Source organism: Apostichopus japonicus, chromosome 10 (assembly GCF_037975245.1).
Source record: "Apostichopus japonicus isolate 1M-3 chromosome 10, ASM3797524v1, whole genome shotgun sequence".
In the NCBI taxonomy this organism is placed as follows: domain Eukaryota; kingdom Metazoa; phylum Echinodermata; class Holothuroidea; order Aspidochirotida; family Stichopodidae; genus Apostichopus; species Apostichopus japonicus.
This window is the reverse complement of record NC_092570.1, coordinates 3,642,634-3,660,432: the sequence shown is the minus strand read 5'-3', so window position 1 is coordinate 3,660,432 and position 17,799 is coordinate 3,642,634. Positions and strand designations below refer to the sequence as shown.

Sequence of the window (17,799 nt, the reverse complement as noted above, 5' to 3'; positions counted from 1 at the left end):
TTTATCCTTGCTATATAATCTAAAGGTCGCTCTTGTCCTCATGTATGAGTTTGGTAAGAATTGAAAAAAGTCGTGATTTTGGTCAAAAATGACAAAAATCATAAGGCTATACCCTTACAAAATTGCTAAATTTGGGCACAAAATCAAACTTTTCATATTTGGTCAGGATACTCTTCACAGCCTTTCAAAGCCCTGATGATGTCATTTAACAAATTTAAAGTGTATTTTTATCAAATTTTAAGCCTGAAATGATATGCTTACATTGAGTTTAAGTTTGTTTAGTAAATATGTTATTTCATTTAATATCAGTTTGATTAATAATGATTTTATCCTTGCTATTTAATCTAAAGGTCGCTCTTGTCCTCATGTATGAGTTTGGTAAGAATTGAAAAAAGTCGTGATTTTGGTCAAAAATGACAAAAATCATAAGGCTATACCCTTACAAAATTGCTAAATTTGGGCACAAAATCAAACTTTTCATATTTGGTCAGGATACTCTTCACAGCCTTTCAAAGCCCTGATGATGTCATTTAACAAATTTAAAGTGTATTTTTATCAAATTTTAAGCCTGAAATGATATGCTTACATTGAGTTTAAGTTTGTTTAGTAAATATGTTATTTCATTTAATATCAGTTTGATTAATAATGATTTTATCCTTGCTATATAATCTAAAGGTCGCTCTTGTCCTCATGTATGAGTTTGGTAAGAATTGAAAAAGTCGTGATTTTGGTCAAAAATGACAAAAATCATAAGGCTATACCCTTACAAAATTGCTTAATTTGGGCTCAAAATCAAACTTTTCATATTTGGTCAGGATACTCTTCACAGCCTAACAAAGCCCCAGATGATGTATTTTCACAAATTTAAAGTGTAGTTTTATCAAATTTTATCACAAACGTTTTTTATTTTTTTATCGAAAGTGCACCTTTTAATGACATTTTGTTCTAACGTTTGAGGCAACAAGGCACTTTTACTCACAGTTTGATGATTCAATTTTAAACAACAGCGTAGTAAAAACCAGATCAAGAATGTTTTAAATTTCTCCAAACTTATGAATAAATGTTTTCTGGTAAATGTGTATATCTGCTAAAATAATTGCAGCGGCTTATATGCACAGGAGTTTGGGTACGGCCGGCAGTGTAGGCCTTATTCTAAATCGCTCACTGACTGAGATAGGTGCATTGACCTTTATGGAACAGGTTGGCCAATAGTGTTTGTCTTGTGGCGCACCATGTAAACAGAGAGAGTGCTCAATTAAGATGGGGCGGGGGCGGTAGGGTAGGGGGAGGGGAACAAACATATGGGCAGTGGGCCAACATGAATCCTCTGTGTATTCCATACCACAAATTCAATAGTTTGCACATTTGTCACAAAATGGTACTTCTTCTTTTAATATTCTTTTGCACTGTAAGTTACTCATCCCAGCACTTAAGTATTCACATCATATTAGTTTATTATTTATTTTTTTCGTTAGTTATTGCAGGATCCAAACTATAATATGCCACAAAATATATATAAATATATATAAAATATATATAAATTTTCACATTCTTAAAAAAAATACAAAAATAAAAATAGAGACAGACAAACAAGATGTGATTTCGAGAAATGAGACTTCATTTTAGTCAATGTTTCTTATTATTTTTTCTCTTTTTTTGTTTTTTGGCTTCAAACTTCAAACTAATTTGAAATTTGTACAAAAATGATAGAGAAACAAAATGTGATTGCTTTATATCAAAGAGTGATGAAGTTAGGGTAGTTTTAACTTGAGGGCAATATTCATGTTGACAGCTTTCAGGAGCTTGTAGATTTAATTCAGCTGGGTGATATGAGCATCAAAATGGCCCAACTTTTTAGGATATGAATGCATGATGAGTGCATGATGAATGCATGATGGATACATGATGAATGCATAATGAATGCATGATGGATGCATTATGGATGCATAATGAATGTGTGATGGATTCATGATGATTGCATGATGATTGCATGATGAGTGAACCCATAATCCTCCAAATACCAAAATCTCTTTGCTTCATTCAGTGTACAAACAGAAGCAACATCAAATATTTCTAGTGCTAAGTTTCTAACCTTGCACCAAGCCTACAAATTAATCTGCATTCGAATTGGTCTTTCACATCATCACCTTGTTATCTTTCCAAATATATTCCTTTGAAATTTTACTTCAGACTTTTTTTTTTTAACCTTCAACTATGCTTAAAAAACATTAAACATTTTTTAAGTGCAAGTTATAGGTGAACTTTACCAAGCCTTAATTCTGTGTATAAAGTGTCAAGTTCCTTCTACCATGAAGTAACTCCAAAGCGTTTGAAGACCAAAGTACATTACAAGCACCCTATAAATGTTTTACAAGTGTTGTCTAACAACATTGCACATGTATTGTCCATAAAAAAAAAGATATAGGAGTTTCCAAAAATAGGTATAGATAAAAAAGCAGCAAACATGTTGCTCGCATTGATACGATTTTTTTAACAAAAATGTCCTTTGAGGGAGCTATTTTGGATGTGTGTCACCGATCACACTCTGCTCTGTGTCTTTGAAATTCCTCGCCTGGAGCCCGAAGCCTTCATCGTACCGGAGGGGTCTCCTTTCAGGGTGCCTTCATGAGGACCAGCCGGACCCCCTAGGAGGGCTGATCTTCTTGGTAATGCCTGTATTCTGGCTTCAATTCCCACATGAACTTATGGGGAGCTTTGGTATTGTACTTTCCAATTTCTTTTAAGATTTCTTTCAGGTACGGCTGAAAAAAATTGACAAGAGCAACATTTGTTTATGAGACTGCTGGAGTACAAAATATATATTATACAAATAGTCATTGAGTGAGACCGGCTTGCATGTGAATTACACGGTAACTTTTACCCGTATGTCGATCCCTAGCGCTAAAGTCGTCTGCCGCTCACAAATCTATTTGTGACGAGGGACCTCGTTTTAATTGTCTTTACCTGCTCAATTCGTTTCATGATATTTAAGTAAGGTCAAAAAGTTGCATGATCCCAATTGATATCTAAAACCCATTGGTTGATCTGGAAGTTTTGTCACATTTTGTTCAATCCCTCAGAGAAAAAAAAGGGGTCCTCCAACTATTTTTTCATGACCTCTCCTTTTACTACCTAAATATAAATCACTTCTAGTTATCAAAGCAAAAAGATGAATAATTAAGATTGATTTTTTTTTCTCTGCTTGATCGTTCTTCAAATAAATTTCGAGAAAGATTTTCAAGTTTCAATAAGATATCAGAAAATGTCTGCCAAATTCAGGCAAAAACTATGTCGTGTATATACATGTCCTTCTACAGCACAGCACGCAAAAACTTGGGTCAACTATTTACTTCGATCAGTAGTACTATTTTACTTACATGTTCAAGTTAATTTTTCAAACAGTTTGTAGTTTGAAGGAAAGAAGCAGGAAAAAGCTACTTATGTAAGAACAATCTTTGGGGTTTATTTTAGTGAAGCAGCATGAGCAAATGAAGTCCCTCCTTCATGTAAGGAGGATAAAATAGGTTTAAAATCACCCAAGATAGAGAGCCTGGCATCAATGACCAGACAACTCAATCCACCTTCAACTCTTGACAATGTGACTGTTATCCTCTGATCCAGATAATCTTTCATAAAGTGAATTATCATGCTCCACATCCACTTTGAAAGAGATTGAGTTCTACACATGATGATCCTGTTTAATAAAAGCTCATCAGTTATTGTCCCCAAAAATTTGAGCTGCTAAAAGTTTTCAAAAGTACCAGTCTGGGGGCGCTGTTTTCTCTATATAATTAGTGACTATAAGTCGACAAGTAAATGTCTCAATGAGGGGGTGGGGGGGGGGAATTGCTCTGAGGGTGCAAGTAGTGTGTCTCTTGCTCCACCAGGAGTAACCGTTAATTGACCGTTTCTAGCATACTTTTGGGGCAATACCTTTGACATTTACTTGGTTGGTGAGGTATCAACTGAGCGCTGTGAACCTGATAAGACCATGCAGATACTACTGAACAAAATGTTGGTCTAAAAGGCTGGAACTTAAAGCACAATCAGCTGAAAACCGAGTTGTAAACGGGGTTGTAAACCAGGTTGTAAACTGGGTTTTAAACCCGGTTGTAAACCGAGTGACAATGCATCTGGACGCTTCTAATCCTACTTTTACATATTATGTAATATCTACTTGATTCCTTTAGTGAAAATTATTCTCTCTTTTTTTTATCTTCTGTCTGTTGGTTTTTTCTCTTTTTTTTCAAAATTTAGCTATTCATAAATTATACATTTTTCTGTCAAAAATTAAATGGCAACTTACGCTGGGTTGTTGAGTGATCTGAACCAAGTCCTTGAAAGAGTAATACTGATGTTTTTCAAAGGCCTTGAACAACATATCCAAGACTTTATCTTTATCCAGTCTTGCTTTTTTACCTTCGGCAGACTTCGGTTTGATAATGACCTCCTGCAATGCAACAAAGATTTCAAAAAATACACAAAACAAAAAATAAATTCGAAAAGTTTATCAAAAATAAGAGACACATACATTTGATTACAGAAGTTATTAGAAACTTTGTTTCCCCGAAGGAGAGCCCAAAACAACAACCGATTTTCAAGGTTGGATGTACAATCATGTTAGTTATTTTAGTGTGGTGTTTTCCCTTGGTATGAAATATTAAAAGTCATATTATGATAACAAACTTTGGCATTTCTTTCCAAACCATAGTATTGCTAAAACTTATTCGGTCCTGTACCAGGTACTGGCTGGATTGTATGGGTGAAGGCCAAACAAGCACATTACATATAACAAATGCTGTAATAAATAGAGCCTTTATTATGAACAAGAATGGGCTATCTTTCTTTCAACTGAACAGAAATTATACAATACATTTGACAACATGGCTGTTGGCATAACACATTTGACAGTTGTATTTGACAACTGTAGGATACATGTTTCATGACCAAACAGCCACATAACGTTACTACCCAAGGGCAGGGACTAACTGCGTGTTCATATTTTGCATAGAAGATTTGAAGACTCTGAAAGTTCTCTCTCATAAAGGAACTATGGTTTCTGGGTAACAAACCCAGAATCCACAAATGCATTGTGGTTTCCATGATGTAACATGAGCAGTTTTCTTCATGAATCTGACGTAATGTATAGTGAGGGCATACAACACACTTGATCTTAGTAATACAGTGAAAAGCAGTGTGATGTGACAAAAAAATTCATTCTCTATGACAAAGGCTATTCTGAAGTGACCATTGACCTCAACAACAGGCTTCTTGTACTAAATGTGTTCCATCAGCATACTAAATATGACATTTGTCCTTGTTGAAATATTGTGTAAAACATTGTTTTCACAATTTCAACCCTGATGAATTCAAACAACCATTGACCTCCGCCCACAACATTAGGCTTCTTTTACTCAATGTGGTACAATAACATACCAAATATGAGATCTGTCAAAGCATCCCTCTCGATATTATGTTTAGAAAGGTTCGTTAGTGTAGAGAGATAGGTAAGAGAGGAGTGAAGTAAATGTTTGGTGTTTGCTGACTTCAAATGACCTTTGACCTCCACCAATATCAATAGGCTTCTTTAACTCGATGTTATACACCTTTCATTCAAAGTATGAGATCTGCCCAAGTTTCCAATATTGAGTTATTATGTTTACAAGGTTTTCATAATTTGACCTCTGATGACCCCAAATTACCTTTGACCTACACCAAAACAACAGTTTTTTTTAACTCAATGTGGTACTTCTACACACCAAATATGAGGTCTGCAAAAGCTTCCCTTCTTGAGATATCGCATTTTACAAAATTTCACAATTTGATCCATGGTGACCCCAAATGACCTTTGACCTCTACAGAAAAAACAGGAGATTTCTTGTACTCAGTGTGGTACTTCTTACACACTAAATATGAAATTAGTCCGACCTTCCTTTCAGATATCGTGTCTACAAGCTGGGCATCACGAATGCACACACACACATACCATCATGAAAGCAAAGTTTTCGATTAGCATTGAAACCCAAAAATGCTATTTGTCTTTTGACCAATTGGCATAGTACTTTGCAATGCGATTCTGAGTAATTATTCCCTTAATAGATGTGAAACACTTTAACAAACACTATTAAACAAGAGAATCTGGCACCCCTTACTTTGTTTCAATTGAGATTGCCCCTTCTATCCAACCCACAGGCTTTTTTTAAGCTCCATCCCCAAATGTATGTTTTCCTGACAAAAACGCTCCCAGGAATTTGTGATCACAACCGTGCTGTTTCTTGGTAAAAAAGCTTTATACTTTGTAACCCCATTTTTTTTCCTATTACATTACAATACATATCGTGATAACTCTTTTCATACTTCGGCTATTAACCTTCTTATCCTGTACTCTAACACACATGGAAAGAATACTTACATTTACATTCTTATTTGTCCTAGGCTTGAAGGTTATGGTCTTATCGATCGGTTGGGTTGTTCTGGTTGGTTGAAGAGCATTCTTGATTTGCAATCTGTTGAACAAGTTAAACATTTAAAGGGGGGGGTGAAAATGGTTAACAAAGTGCCTATCTAACGCTAATAGCCTGTGTAGGTAAAATGTGTACGTTGGAGGGCCTGATTTTTTATTCTAGCAGGATCTTCTTCTGAGGCGACAGCAAGTGGAATTGAAAGAAATAATACTACCTTAGCTGTCATCAGTTTGATGAGGACTTTGTTCGTTTGATTGTGTGAGGGTTACAGTTTGAAAACTGATTTGAATTTGAGACAGAAAGGATTAGTAAGAATTATTAATATGACATTGACATAAGGAGACAGCAAAGAAAAGCTTGCCTGGAGCTATGTGAATAAGAACATGCACTGTGAAGTGACTATAAACTTAAGCCATATTTCCAGTAGTGGGAGTGCTGTAATATTGCAGAGACAGGCAAGGGGGAGGGCAGCAAAGCATTTCTCCAACGTGAAAGACAACACGTTCAGAAAATGACAGAGAAAATGACCCCATCCCTGTTTGTATTCACTTTCCATTTCTCATCACATTCTCAGACGTCCAATAATAAATAAGTGTTTATATTTATAATGAGATCGTTAGGCGGTCACTCATGGCAAATTTATTAAAGAGGCACAGCTGTTGTAAATTTCTAAAGGCAATCTGGCAAGAGGTTGAGGGCAGCAAGATCCAATTGCCATCGGTTAATCCAAGCCCTGTTTATAGTTGACCCAAGAGGAAAATTTTACCGATAATCACCTTTTCATTTTCATATAGCTGTCTCCACCAACAGGACGACATTCGACCCTTTCTGCAATCTGTCCTTCCAAAGCTAGCTTGCCTGCGATAAAATAACAACGACAACAGACAAAGAGATAGAAATGAAGGAAAGTTTGTCAACAAAACTTGGTGAAATTCAATCATGCTTTGCAATTAATACTTGTAACCTTTCAACAGGATTGTTGTTGCAATATGTGCCTGTTATCAATTCAGATCATATGCTGGTCAAGTTGAAATTTAATAAAAAAGAAAGCTCATATTAAAATGACAAAAAAAACATCTGATTTGTTTCTTCATGTTGCTTATTACATCAATGAAAATGTGAAGAGGGAGAGGGAGAGAGAAGGGGTGGAAAAAATATATGATTACACATATTTCAGAGAAAACTACAAACATCTCTGGAATTTTGAAACCCTTGTCAATGAGTCTAGGATGACTCACCAGTTTGATTTGTAGATGAAGATCCATTACCAGAACCGTCTTGATCTAGACAGAAAACAAAACAAGAAGATACTATTTCACAATTTTGTCACAGTACAATCAAGAATGACAGGTTGTTCTTACGATACTATCGTGATTTCCCGGAATTTAGGGGTCCCTGACAAAATCTGTCGACGGTTTTTGAAAAAGAACTTTGCAGTTTTACATCACAAGATGACATACCTTGTGAAGCAGTCTCTGAAAATGCCTCGGCAACACGATTACCAGCACCCTGGGAGTGGAGTTTATATTCGGATGGTAATTTCAGTTCGCCCTCGGAGGACTGCTTGAGAAGTTCTTGCTTTAGTATAAATGTAAAATCACGCTTTTTCAGTTTGCTGAAAAATATATTTAAAAAAAAAAAAACAGAAAAACAAAACTGTTAAAACAAAGTGAAGCTACACATCTAGTAAGATGAAGCCTGTGTAGGTAAATGTATCAGTGGCTGTAGAACCCATGGGGTGTGGGGAGGGGGAGGGGGGTGGTGGGCACAGAAGGGTACATGCCACATCCAACCACAGCTAATGCCCATTTTCCATTCATGTAATTGACAGTGGCATTTTGTTGGACAAAATGATTCAAACCAGCAGAGCATTTTGTGCTACAGAATGCAGCGAGCAGAAACCTCCAAAAATCAAACTCGTATTTCTCTGTGCCTCTCTAAGTTTGGAGGGGCAGGAAGGAGGGGGGGGGGTGGAGTGAGCTCTATATTACTGTTGGAATAATACCTACCTGCTAACACGTAATTTGCCAACAGAACCACCTGGTCCAACCCTTTCCCATAGTTTGGAAACATATTTTGGTACCTTTGTAGAGATAAAAAAAAAAAGTTGAAATTGATCTCATATAGACACAAACTTGCTTTACAATAGCACCAATAATATGTACCATATGATTATGATTTCCCAATTCATGGACGAACATATATAGCAAAGCTGTATACAGTAACACCACACTGCTGATGGAAACAAAATGCTAAAAAGTCATGATCTGATAAAATTGTGGGGAAAAATATTGATCCTTGGTTATAATGTTATGAATCTAAAAATCTTTGCATAGAATAGCATAACAAGAATATTTCTTTCAATGTTTGATTGCGGGTTTACGATTTCTTTTGAAATCTCAGTCAGAGATTTGACACTGACAACAAACAGATATGTGTTGGTTACACACTACTGTACATGTGCAAGATAACAGACATGAAACTTTTCTTTTCAACCCAACCATGCAGAATCACAAGTTTGCGATACACTTCCCACGTACTCTCCTATGGCATCAAATCTGTACGTTCAGCTTCCTGTGACAGGAAGAGAGTACGAACGTGAAATATAAACATTACCTTTACTAGCATGACATTGCTGCTCATGGCTGTTGTATCAATGTCTGTTTTATCACCCATGATGGACTTTTCTTGTGCCTGTATTGTAGATTTCACCAATTAGCCACGAATGAAGCAGAAAATAGCTCTGAAAAGAAACACATTGAAGGGAGACGATTAAATGCCATAAATAAATTCTCTGACAAGATCATTTTAAAACAATGTTTTTAAATTACCACCAGGATTTTATAAACATGTGCAGGTAAATCTCCAGTCAAACATAGGGCTAATTAAGCTAATTAAGCTAACTGTAGACAACTCTTATCATTACAAAGACAGTTTGCTGGTCTTTTTCCGAATCAGTTTTTTCTTTTTTCGATTAAGTGCAACCGATAATTTTTGCTTTCAAAGAATTTACATTATAAGAACCCAGAGATTTATCACATGCACTCTCACTATAAGACACACAGGACAGTATTCATATATAAATGAGGAGCTCACACAGCATTGGTCAATGTAAGGCTATCCCTAGCATGAAAATTTCACACTGGAATTTCAGCAAAAATTTACCTTTCTGACTATAGAAAAGCCACTCACTGTGCATGGCAGTCTATCAGATACTTGTTTATTGGCAAAGAGAGATTTAAATAAATGATTTATTTTCTTAGTTTCAAACCCCATTTAAAACAATCCCCATTAACCAGAATAACCAAAATAGTAACTGTCAAATCAGCTTTAGTAATCAGCCAAATAAATGGCTAGGCTGTGTTCTTCACATAAACCTACTGTACATATTTGCTCTGACTTATTAGTGAATCAGACTTAACCGCACATATCAAGGTAAATCTGGTCAGCAAACATTGCCATGACATACTTTATGAATTGCAGTTACCCTTTGACTTTCGTGACTTTTCGTTTATACATAAATATTTTGCGATACACCATGGGAGTGCCTTTGTGAGTTTAATAAGATAAGCTCATTATAGTTACCCATAATTTGGCAAATTGTTCAATATCATAATTTAGTAACACACTAGTCTAACCACTGGTGTGTCAGAAGGATGTATGCAACTTGCTGTCCTTTGTCATGAACCCATTCAAGGTTTTCACTAGACAGCAAATGTTGCATGCAATAAAATTATTCACCCCCCCCCCCTCCCACTCTTTGTGCAACGTTTTTTTTAGGAAACTTACAGGCACGTTGAAGTATGAATTGTCTATTGGCTTACTGTTATACTATTTAGTATTTATATATACAAATTACCAGCCCAAGTAGAATGTCCATTAGGCTAACCATTATGTGCACCGTTTTCCATATAACCTGTTAGCTTACTAGCACTAGGCTAGACTATTAGTATCACTAGGCTAGTAGTAGGCCTAGGCTCCCATTAGTTTCCGGATTTCCTCCGCTGAAGAACGTTAGTCCCTCGTAGGACAATGCTAACACTAACCACACGTTAACTTACAGTAGGCCTTTGACCGAGACGTTGCCATGGCATGACTAATTAGTGGGGTGATTAATTCCTTCCTATTCAAACGGGCTGACCAGCGAATATTTACGAAAGAATGTGAGCAAAAACGTCCGTTGGACTTGGTATTGCGCTTGAAATTAGGCCCAGTAAAGTTGCGCAAGTTCACAACATTTGCCTAGATTTGGCATAACACATTATCGTGGAACCACTGCTTGTGAACATTACATTAGGGTATCACTTGCCTGTGCTGGGAAGATTTGTTGCCTATGCAAAACTTAGCATTCCATCTTCGAACGAATCAAACGAATAAATCATTTATCTTTTAAGACGATTGGAAAATATCTTGGTCAACGTGATAGACGGCATGTCCTTATTTCCAACCAGTTGCAAAGTGGATCAAACATCGGTAGAGTCACCGTAACAATAATTTCTGATCTCTGTGACACAGTACGGTAAATGGACCTCTAAAATGTGTCTAGATAATACTGCATAGAAAGTGAAATATGGTCTGGATATATACCCTAGAAGTATGAGCAGCCATCAGGGCAAAAACTATCACATGAATAGTAAACGGGTTATGTAGTACGCAAATATAACTCTCAAAACATAACAAAGAAAAGTTATCACAATTTCACCTTAAAATCCATGGGGGGGGGGGGGCGGAGGAACATCTAACAGGAGGAATATACTATTTAAATAACCGGTGCTGTGGCCGAGTGGATAAAGGCGGTGGCATTTAAAGCAATGAAGGTTAGCAAACGGGAGGTTCCGCGTTCGGTACCCGGTCGGGTCGCTATTTTTTCCCCAAGCAGGTTTGCAATTACGGAGTTTTCAGCCAATCAGATTGCTCGTGACGTCAGCATTAATAATGAACATCGCTTGGAAGTTGGAACACGGACTGTTATTTCGAATGGCTAACATTTGATAAAACAATCGCGAAACTATATACACAAATCATAGAAATCATAGCACGTTTTGCATCTAACACCCCTTATCGAACCACTTCTCAAAAGTCCCTCCCCACCCCTCTCAAGAACGGGCGCCAGTCAAATTCCTCTTTATAATGCATCTTCGTAACAGACGGTCGATATTTTATGGTATCTTACATAGTCATATCAAGACAGGCGTAATTCCAACTTGTAATTCCATGGACCTTAAAATGGAGACTCAAATCGGCAACAAGTTATCATTTTATTGCCTGGCACTCTGTTCGCTAATACAGAGATTCAGCTGAACGATTTATAACTACCGTAGTGTGCATTCCTAGTTGAAAAAGTGTATAAATTTTACTTTTTTGTTGTTGTATATGCATCCCTAGAATTGACAAAGCTTAGTTTCGATTCATTGAACCAATACTTTCTCCGATCGGTTCACGGAATATGTGCGAAGGCAGTAAATTTGTTTGTCAATTAAAAACATGTTTTCAACCTGGTAGAACAGAGCATATTGCATAAGCATGTTGGTATCTATTCAATAGTTCTTGCACAATCATCCCTATCAAATTTGATCTGGCATAGGCATCACATTTTTGGACATTTTATCAGTTAATATTAAGTTTAGCTTCCTCACAAAGATCACTCGGGCAATAGTTTCCTAATGAAGCCTGAAATGTGATTTTTTTTCCTCAAAATGTTAAAATGTTTAAGCTCAACTTAGTTGATGACGCCTGTCACAATCTAAGAAATACAGTAATAGTTTATTCAAAGACAAACTGAAGAATTCATGATTTTTTTCTCTCTCAAATGAGCCAGGTTGAACCGATTTCTTCTACTTCGGCTTCATTCCGATATTTGATGTCTCGAAGCGTGGAGAATCTGTAACTTCAAAGCTATATGCTCTCGCTACTCAAACGGGGCTCTGAAGGGGGGGGGTTGGGTGGAGGGGGGGGGGGTTAAAATATCCTTTCCTTTTCTTCTCAAACTGTCAATTAGAAGATTGTGGTTTGGTGTAACGTTTTTAGTATTTTCGTGTTATATACCGAAGGTAAATCTGTAATAAAGATCCTTTATTGTAGCTTTTCGATAATTTTTGTAACGAATGTTGTAGTTCATATACTTCTAAATCTTTTAAACTTTTATATCTCTTTCAACCAGTATTGATGATGTTGTTTACTTAATTTGCTATCATATATATATACGTTTTCTGTCAATTTATATACTGGAATAAAGAATGAATGAAAGGTAAATAAAATTCCACAACAATTATAGACTATATACACAACATCATATGAAGTGTTCTGTGTATTGATAAGCTAACTAGCATGTACTACACATATAGTTTTTTAAGTAGTTAAATATTTAAGCTATACTTTGTTGAACTGTTTCAGCCCATGTAATCTCGTAAATGTAAATTTCATTCCGTATTTACAGGCAGGAAGAGCATCTCCTAATATTATATATTGTAGGCTTTCTATATAGAATGACACCAGTTCATGATGAAACATCTACAAGATAATAACGAAAATCAATTTTCGAAAATGTTTCTAATTATAGTTTCTTTCTTCGGTGAGAATTGTATTCTAATTAAACTATGCAGAAGGCTTCTCCAACAATGAATGGTGTGACAGTGTAGAATATCCGTTTGAATATTTTATTCATGTGCATGGGATAGTCTACACTATAGTGTCAAATCTCCGACGGGGATTCTGCACTAGTCTAGAATCTCCTTTTCCTGATAACCGGATCCGGAAGGTTATCCATTCCTCAATGAATACTTTACATATGCTTTAGCCAAAAAATCATCAATTCAACGTCTATGAAACTTCGAAATGGCGGGAACATTAACATATTTCTACGTTTGCGTACCAATGAAACACCTACTAGTAAAGGTAAAAATGATCGAATCAAAAGAGTTATCAAGCAGGTATCCCACTCCCTGATTTTGGTAGAAAACTATCGAAAACAGGTTCATATAGAGAAATGTAATATAGACAACAAACACCCTGCCGAAGGCCAGGGGACCGATGTTAGGATTGCCCTATTTGCCAACTGCACACCCAGAGCCTATAACAAGTGAACATATGTCGCGCAATTGGGCTTAAGTTGGACTTTATGGCATATCCGTATGGTACATGACCACCATCACTGCTCAATCTACAAAAGCAACATTAATAATTACAACAACATTAATCCAAATAACAAACTATTAGAGTAAATTCTAAAAGGAAATATAAATTATACAATGAACAAAAACTTTATGAATGTCCATCTCCTGGCTAATCTTTAGAACCATATGACGAAGTAGTGATTACGTCACCGAGTCTCAGTTTTGTCAAATTCGCACTACTTTTTTTCCATAACATAATCAGAGTATAGAATAATAATCCAATAGAACATGTACCAACTGCAAAGATGCCGCACGTAAACCCATGCATATAGTATTGAGATATCCAGTTTCAATATTCCAAGCATAATTGCGAATTATGCATGTAGAGTGACGTGATATAGTCATTTAAGATAGAACCTGGGTACGACACCAAACAAATTGATCCATTGTTAATCAGAGACCATTACATCGATATTATAGCCGTATTAACATGAAGATGTTACGGTCAAGTGAGTAACACGAGTCCCTTGGAAATGAAACGGATGCTATACGCATGATCAGGATAAAGATTGTTGCGTCATCCATAGCGTGTACTGTTACACGTGAGCAAACGCCGAGAAGGGTGACCATCGCGCAAACGGTCTTGTAAAATGTAGTTACATATACTCATTACAATCACATATTTCCAAGACTTTTCAACCAAAGCTTTATACAGCAACACCGAGTATAGCATCGGATCGATTATTTAAGATGGGCCTTTGACTTTTTCTCTCCACTCCGTAGCCACTTTTTTCCATGACTCACGGCCACGTTGTATAATCTCCTCGCGCTTCTCAAATTCCAATGTGCCGAATCTGTTGAAGAAATATAACAAAATATAAAGTCATATATGTATAGCCTATATAAAAAATATGTATACATAAGACTAGACAAATTCAGGAAACTTGTTCTTTTTAATGGGAGATGCATTCCATTAATCGGTGCATAATTTCTATATAAGAAACGAAATATTGCCCAACAATTCTTATTGGCTCAATAACATAGATGATATAAAACTTCACACAACAGCATGATTTAACAACAACAAAAACGAAATTAGATTTGTGTATTTAAAAAAAATCCGAATCCTGCAACAGCGGCCAATAGGAGTGCTATCATAATGCCACAACGTTACAACTTTTCTAGATCCCTTATAAACCTGTTCTAAGATTTCAAATTTCATTTTGTATTTTGTACGCTGTACCCATCTCTTTGTCATTGTAATCCCCCCCCCCCCACCCTCCCCCTTCAACACATATGTATATACATGATTGTTTTTGTGTTTGTGTCAGTAAGCATACATGTTTATATTAACATGGGTGTATGTGTGTGTATGTATATGCATATACTTATATATATGTTTATATATGCGTGTGTGTATTTGTATTTGTATTCAATTATGTATGTATGCATATGTGTATATATATGTATTGTAGGTGGTGGGGTGGGGTGGGTGGGTTATACGTATTGGGTTGGTGTGTGGGTGGATATAAGTGTTACTATTTTCTTGTATTGTTCTCTCTATTTACTTATGGGAGCGCTCTACTAGACAAGCCCTCTGGATTTTTGGAGTGCTTCCTTTCACAAGTTTGCCTGTTGTTGATATGTTTTGTCACTTAGTTAACTTCTCTGTATTTATATTGTAAAGAAACAAATAAATGAAATGAAATGTGCAGCCTTTCAATGAAAAGCGTGTTGTTTGTATCAAAGCTATCAGGCCCGGTTCGGTCAAGCATTTCACGAGATATATGTGGCTTGTTCACTTTGACTATATATGATATAGATGACGATTCCGTGACAAACGACCAAGTGAAGATTATTCTAATAGCTCCTTGCATCAAACTTGGTAAATATTTTCGACAAACCAATAGAATTGTAGATCAGTATAGCTTAACTAGTGATATCAATCAGACGAAAGTACAAACTTAGTTTACACACGAGAAAAGGGGTTTGAGCTTCAAGTCATGGAAGTCAATAGTGGCCTGTTTTGTATAGTCCATGCACGGGGGCACATTTATGAAAATGCTTGCGATTCATATATAAGCAATTTAACACTGTATCTATTTAATTTCATATATATATATATATATATATATATATATATATATATATATATATATATATATATATATATATATATATATATATATATATATATATATATATATATATATATATATATATATATATATATATATATATATATATATATATATATCGAAAGTATTTGCTACCTCACTTATCTTGATGACTTACGCCCATGTTGTGAAAAACAAAACCCAGAAAATGTGTATAAAGGCTAATTGAAAAGTAAGCTTAATTTCATATTTCTTGATAGGTCTGGACAAATTGTATATTTGTGGAAAAAGAAAACTGTTTGAAAAGAATCCTACATTTGTTTACATAACAAATTCAATGCTTTGCTTTTAATCTCCTGGAATTCAGTGTATTAGCCAATAGTTGCTTGTGAATTTAACAAGTATGAAACGGATTTAAGAAGACAGCTTCGCCACATATTGGACAAATAGTACATAATGCTGTCGGGTTGGTCACAAAGAAAACGATAACTGATTTCCTTAGAACTGCAGACTTTATTTTAAATATAAAAGATTATAGGACCCGAAGAATATTTGATAATAACACGAATAGCTATTGATAATCTTTTTCAAAATTTATTGCTGCAATATTCAAATTGTTTATTAAGACACTCATTCACATTAATCTTTTACCTGTATTGATATATCAATGGATAAGAAAAGAAAGCACGAAATGAAAAAAAAAATGAACACAAAATGCTCTGTATCACACCTTGATAACTTGCTGTTATGGAGCATTACAAAATGTTTGTAAACCATATTCCTTACTTACAACATTATTTTACAAAATGCTATTATTCTTATTTTTCCTTTGGCCTTTCCTATCGGTATGCTGGTCACCGATCCAGTACCATGATATATGTTTGGGTATAATAATAATATCAAAGCTTAGCGTAATATATGAAACACTTTAAATTTTACTTATAATCATTTCTATTTGCAACTTTAGAACTTACTCGTTAATGCGGTCAGGTCTTACATATATGTACTCCTGATTGGCAATTACTCTTTTCAGTTGTTCCTCTCCAGATAAACATGCCAGCCGCGTGATTATAGTTCGTAAGTCTGGAACCTTTAACATGGTACAACAAATATATTTAAACCAATATATATATATATATATATATATATATATATATATATATATATATATATATATATATATATATATGTATATGTATATATATATAGATATAGATATATATATATATATAGATATAGATATATATGTATATATATATATATATATATATATATATATATATATATATATATAAAAGCTAATCGACATTCTTCAGCATCATCACAAACTTGTTATTAATTATGATTGGTCTGGGTGGGATGTAAACAAAGCTTCTAAACCAAATACTAATTTATTACCATCTAAATGATCATAAGACAGATTCATTGACCTAGACGTTTTATTAATAAAGTGTGCCATGTTAGTATTAAAGGACCTTGCTTTATTTTTTCACTTTAAAAAAGTGTCCTTAAGTTGACAAGTTACATAAACTTTGAAATTCAAATTGCCCTTCTGATAAGAAACTAAAGAAAAATATTTCATTAAACTATTGTTGAATATTTTTAAATGTTGGCATTTTTACTACGGAATGCACAGAACATCCATTTTGTCAGGAGATTGTAAAGTTACTTGTTGTTTGCCCCTTCAAATCAATGTCACATGTCCCACTGCCTGCTAAAAGTTAACGATCGCCCCCTCCCCCCACCGAATGAATCATTTCCACCCGCTGTGCTTACCGTGTTGCTGCACCATGGGCTGAGTCGCTTCATCAACAACCACCAGCTCGAAACGCTATCTCCGTAGTTAATATGCTCTATTTCTTCAGTTCCACCAACATCAACAGCGATAACTATTCTGCACCCTCTGTGTTTCATCTCTCCAGCTGAACACATGGAATATGACATATTACTTCACCATGTCCCTTCTTGGTATATAAACACACAAACAATCAACAATGCATGTCTGTATATATAGTCCAGTTAGCGGTTTGAAGGTTTTGTGTTGCTTATGCCTATATGCACAATACGTTCTATATATATTTTTGAAAGTTTTAAAATATATTGGTA

The 17,799-nt window shown here is 35.3% G+C and overlaps 2 protein-coding genes across 7 annotated transcripts in view; both read right to left on the bottom strand.

Annotated features, from left to right (window-relative positions):
* Positions 1–1,595: 1,595 nt before the first annotated feature.
* LOC139974966 (general transcription factor IIF subunit 2-like) lies at positions 1,596–11,023 on the bottom strand. Of its 2 annotated transcripts, none has more exons than XM_071982534.1 (9): positions 10,774–11,023; positions 9,081–9,207; positions 8,474–8,547; positions 7,925–8,079; positions 7,703–7,747; positions 7,241–7,322; positions 6,413–6,506; positions 4,307–4,450; positions 1,596–2,762 (listed from the first exon to the last, which is right to left on the bottom strand). In XM_071982534.1, the coding sequence occupies exons 2-9, from the start codon at positions 9,138–9,140 to the stop codon at positions 2,646–2,648; spliced, it is 771 nt and encodes a 256-aa protein (XP_071838635.1). In that variant the 5' UTR covers positions 9,141–9,207; positions 10,774–11,023; the 3' UTR covers positions 1,596–2,645. The 2 variants fall into 2 exon arrangements, with proteins under 2 accessions (XP_071838635.1, XP_071838636.1); XM_071982535.1 differs by lacking the exon at positions 10,774–11,023 and adding an exon at positions 10,526–10,719.
* A 1,752-nt stretch (positions 11,024–12,775) lies between these two features.
* LOC139975266 (neuropathy target esterase sws-like) overlaps positions 12,776–17,799 on the bottom strand; it is a 35,583-nt gene continuing 30,559 nt past the window's right edge. For all 5 annotated transcript variants that reach the window (XM_071983029.1, XM_071983032.1, XM_071983028.1 and 2 more), the window contains 3 exons: positions 17,470–17,615; positions 16,668–16,783; positions 12,776–14,430 (listed from right to left, as the gene is read on the bottom strand). In XM_071983029.1, coding sequence (XP_071839130.1) covers positions 14,322–14,430; positions 16,668–16,783; positions 17,470–17,615 — 371 coding nt within the window. In that variant the 3' untranslated portion in view covers positions 12,776–14,321. The remainder of the gene's footprint in view (positions 14,431–16,667; positions 16,784–17,469; positions 17,616–17,799) is intronic.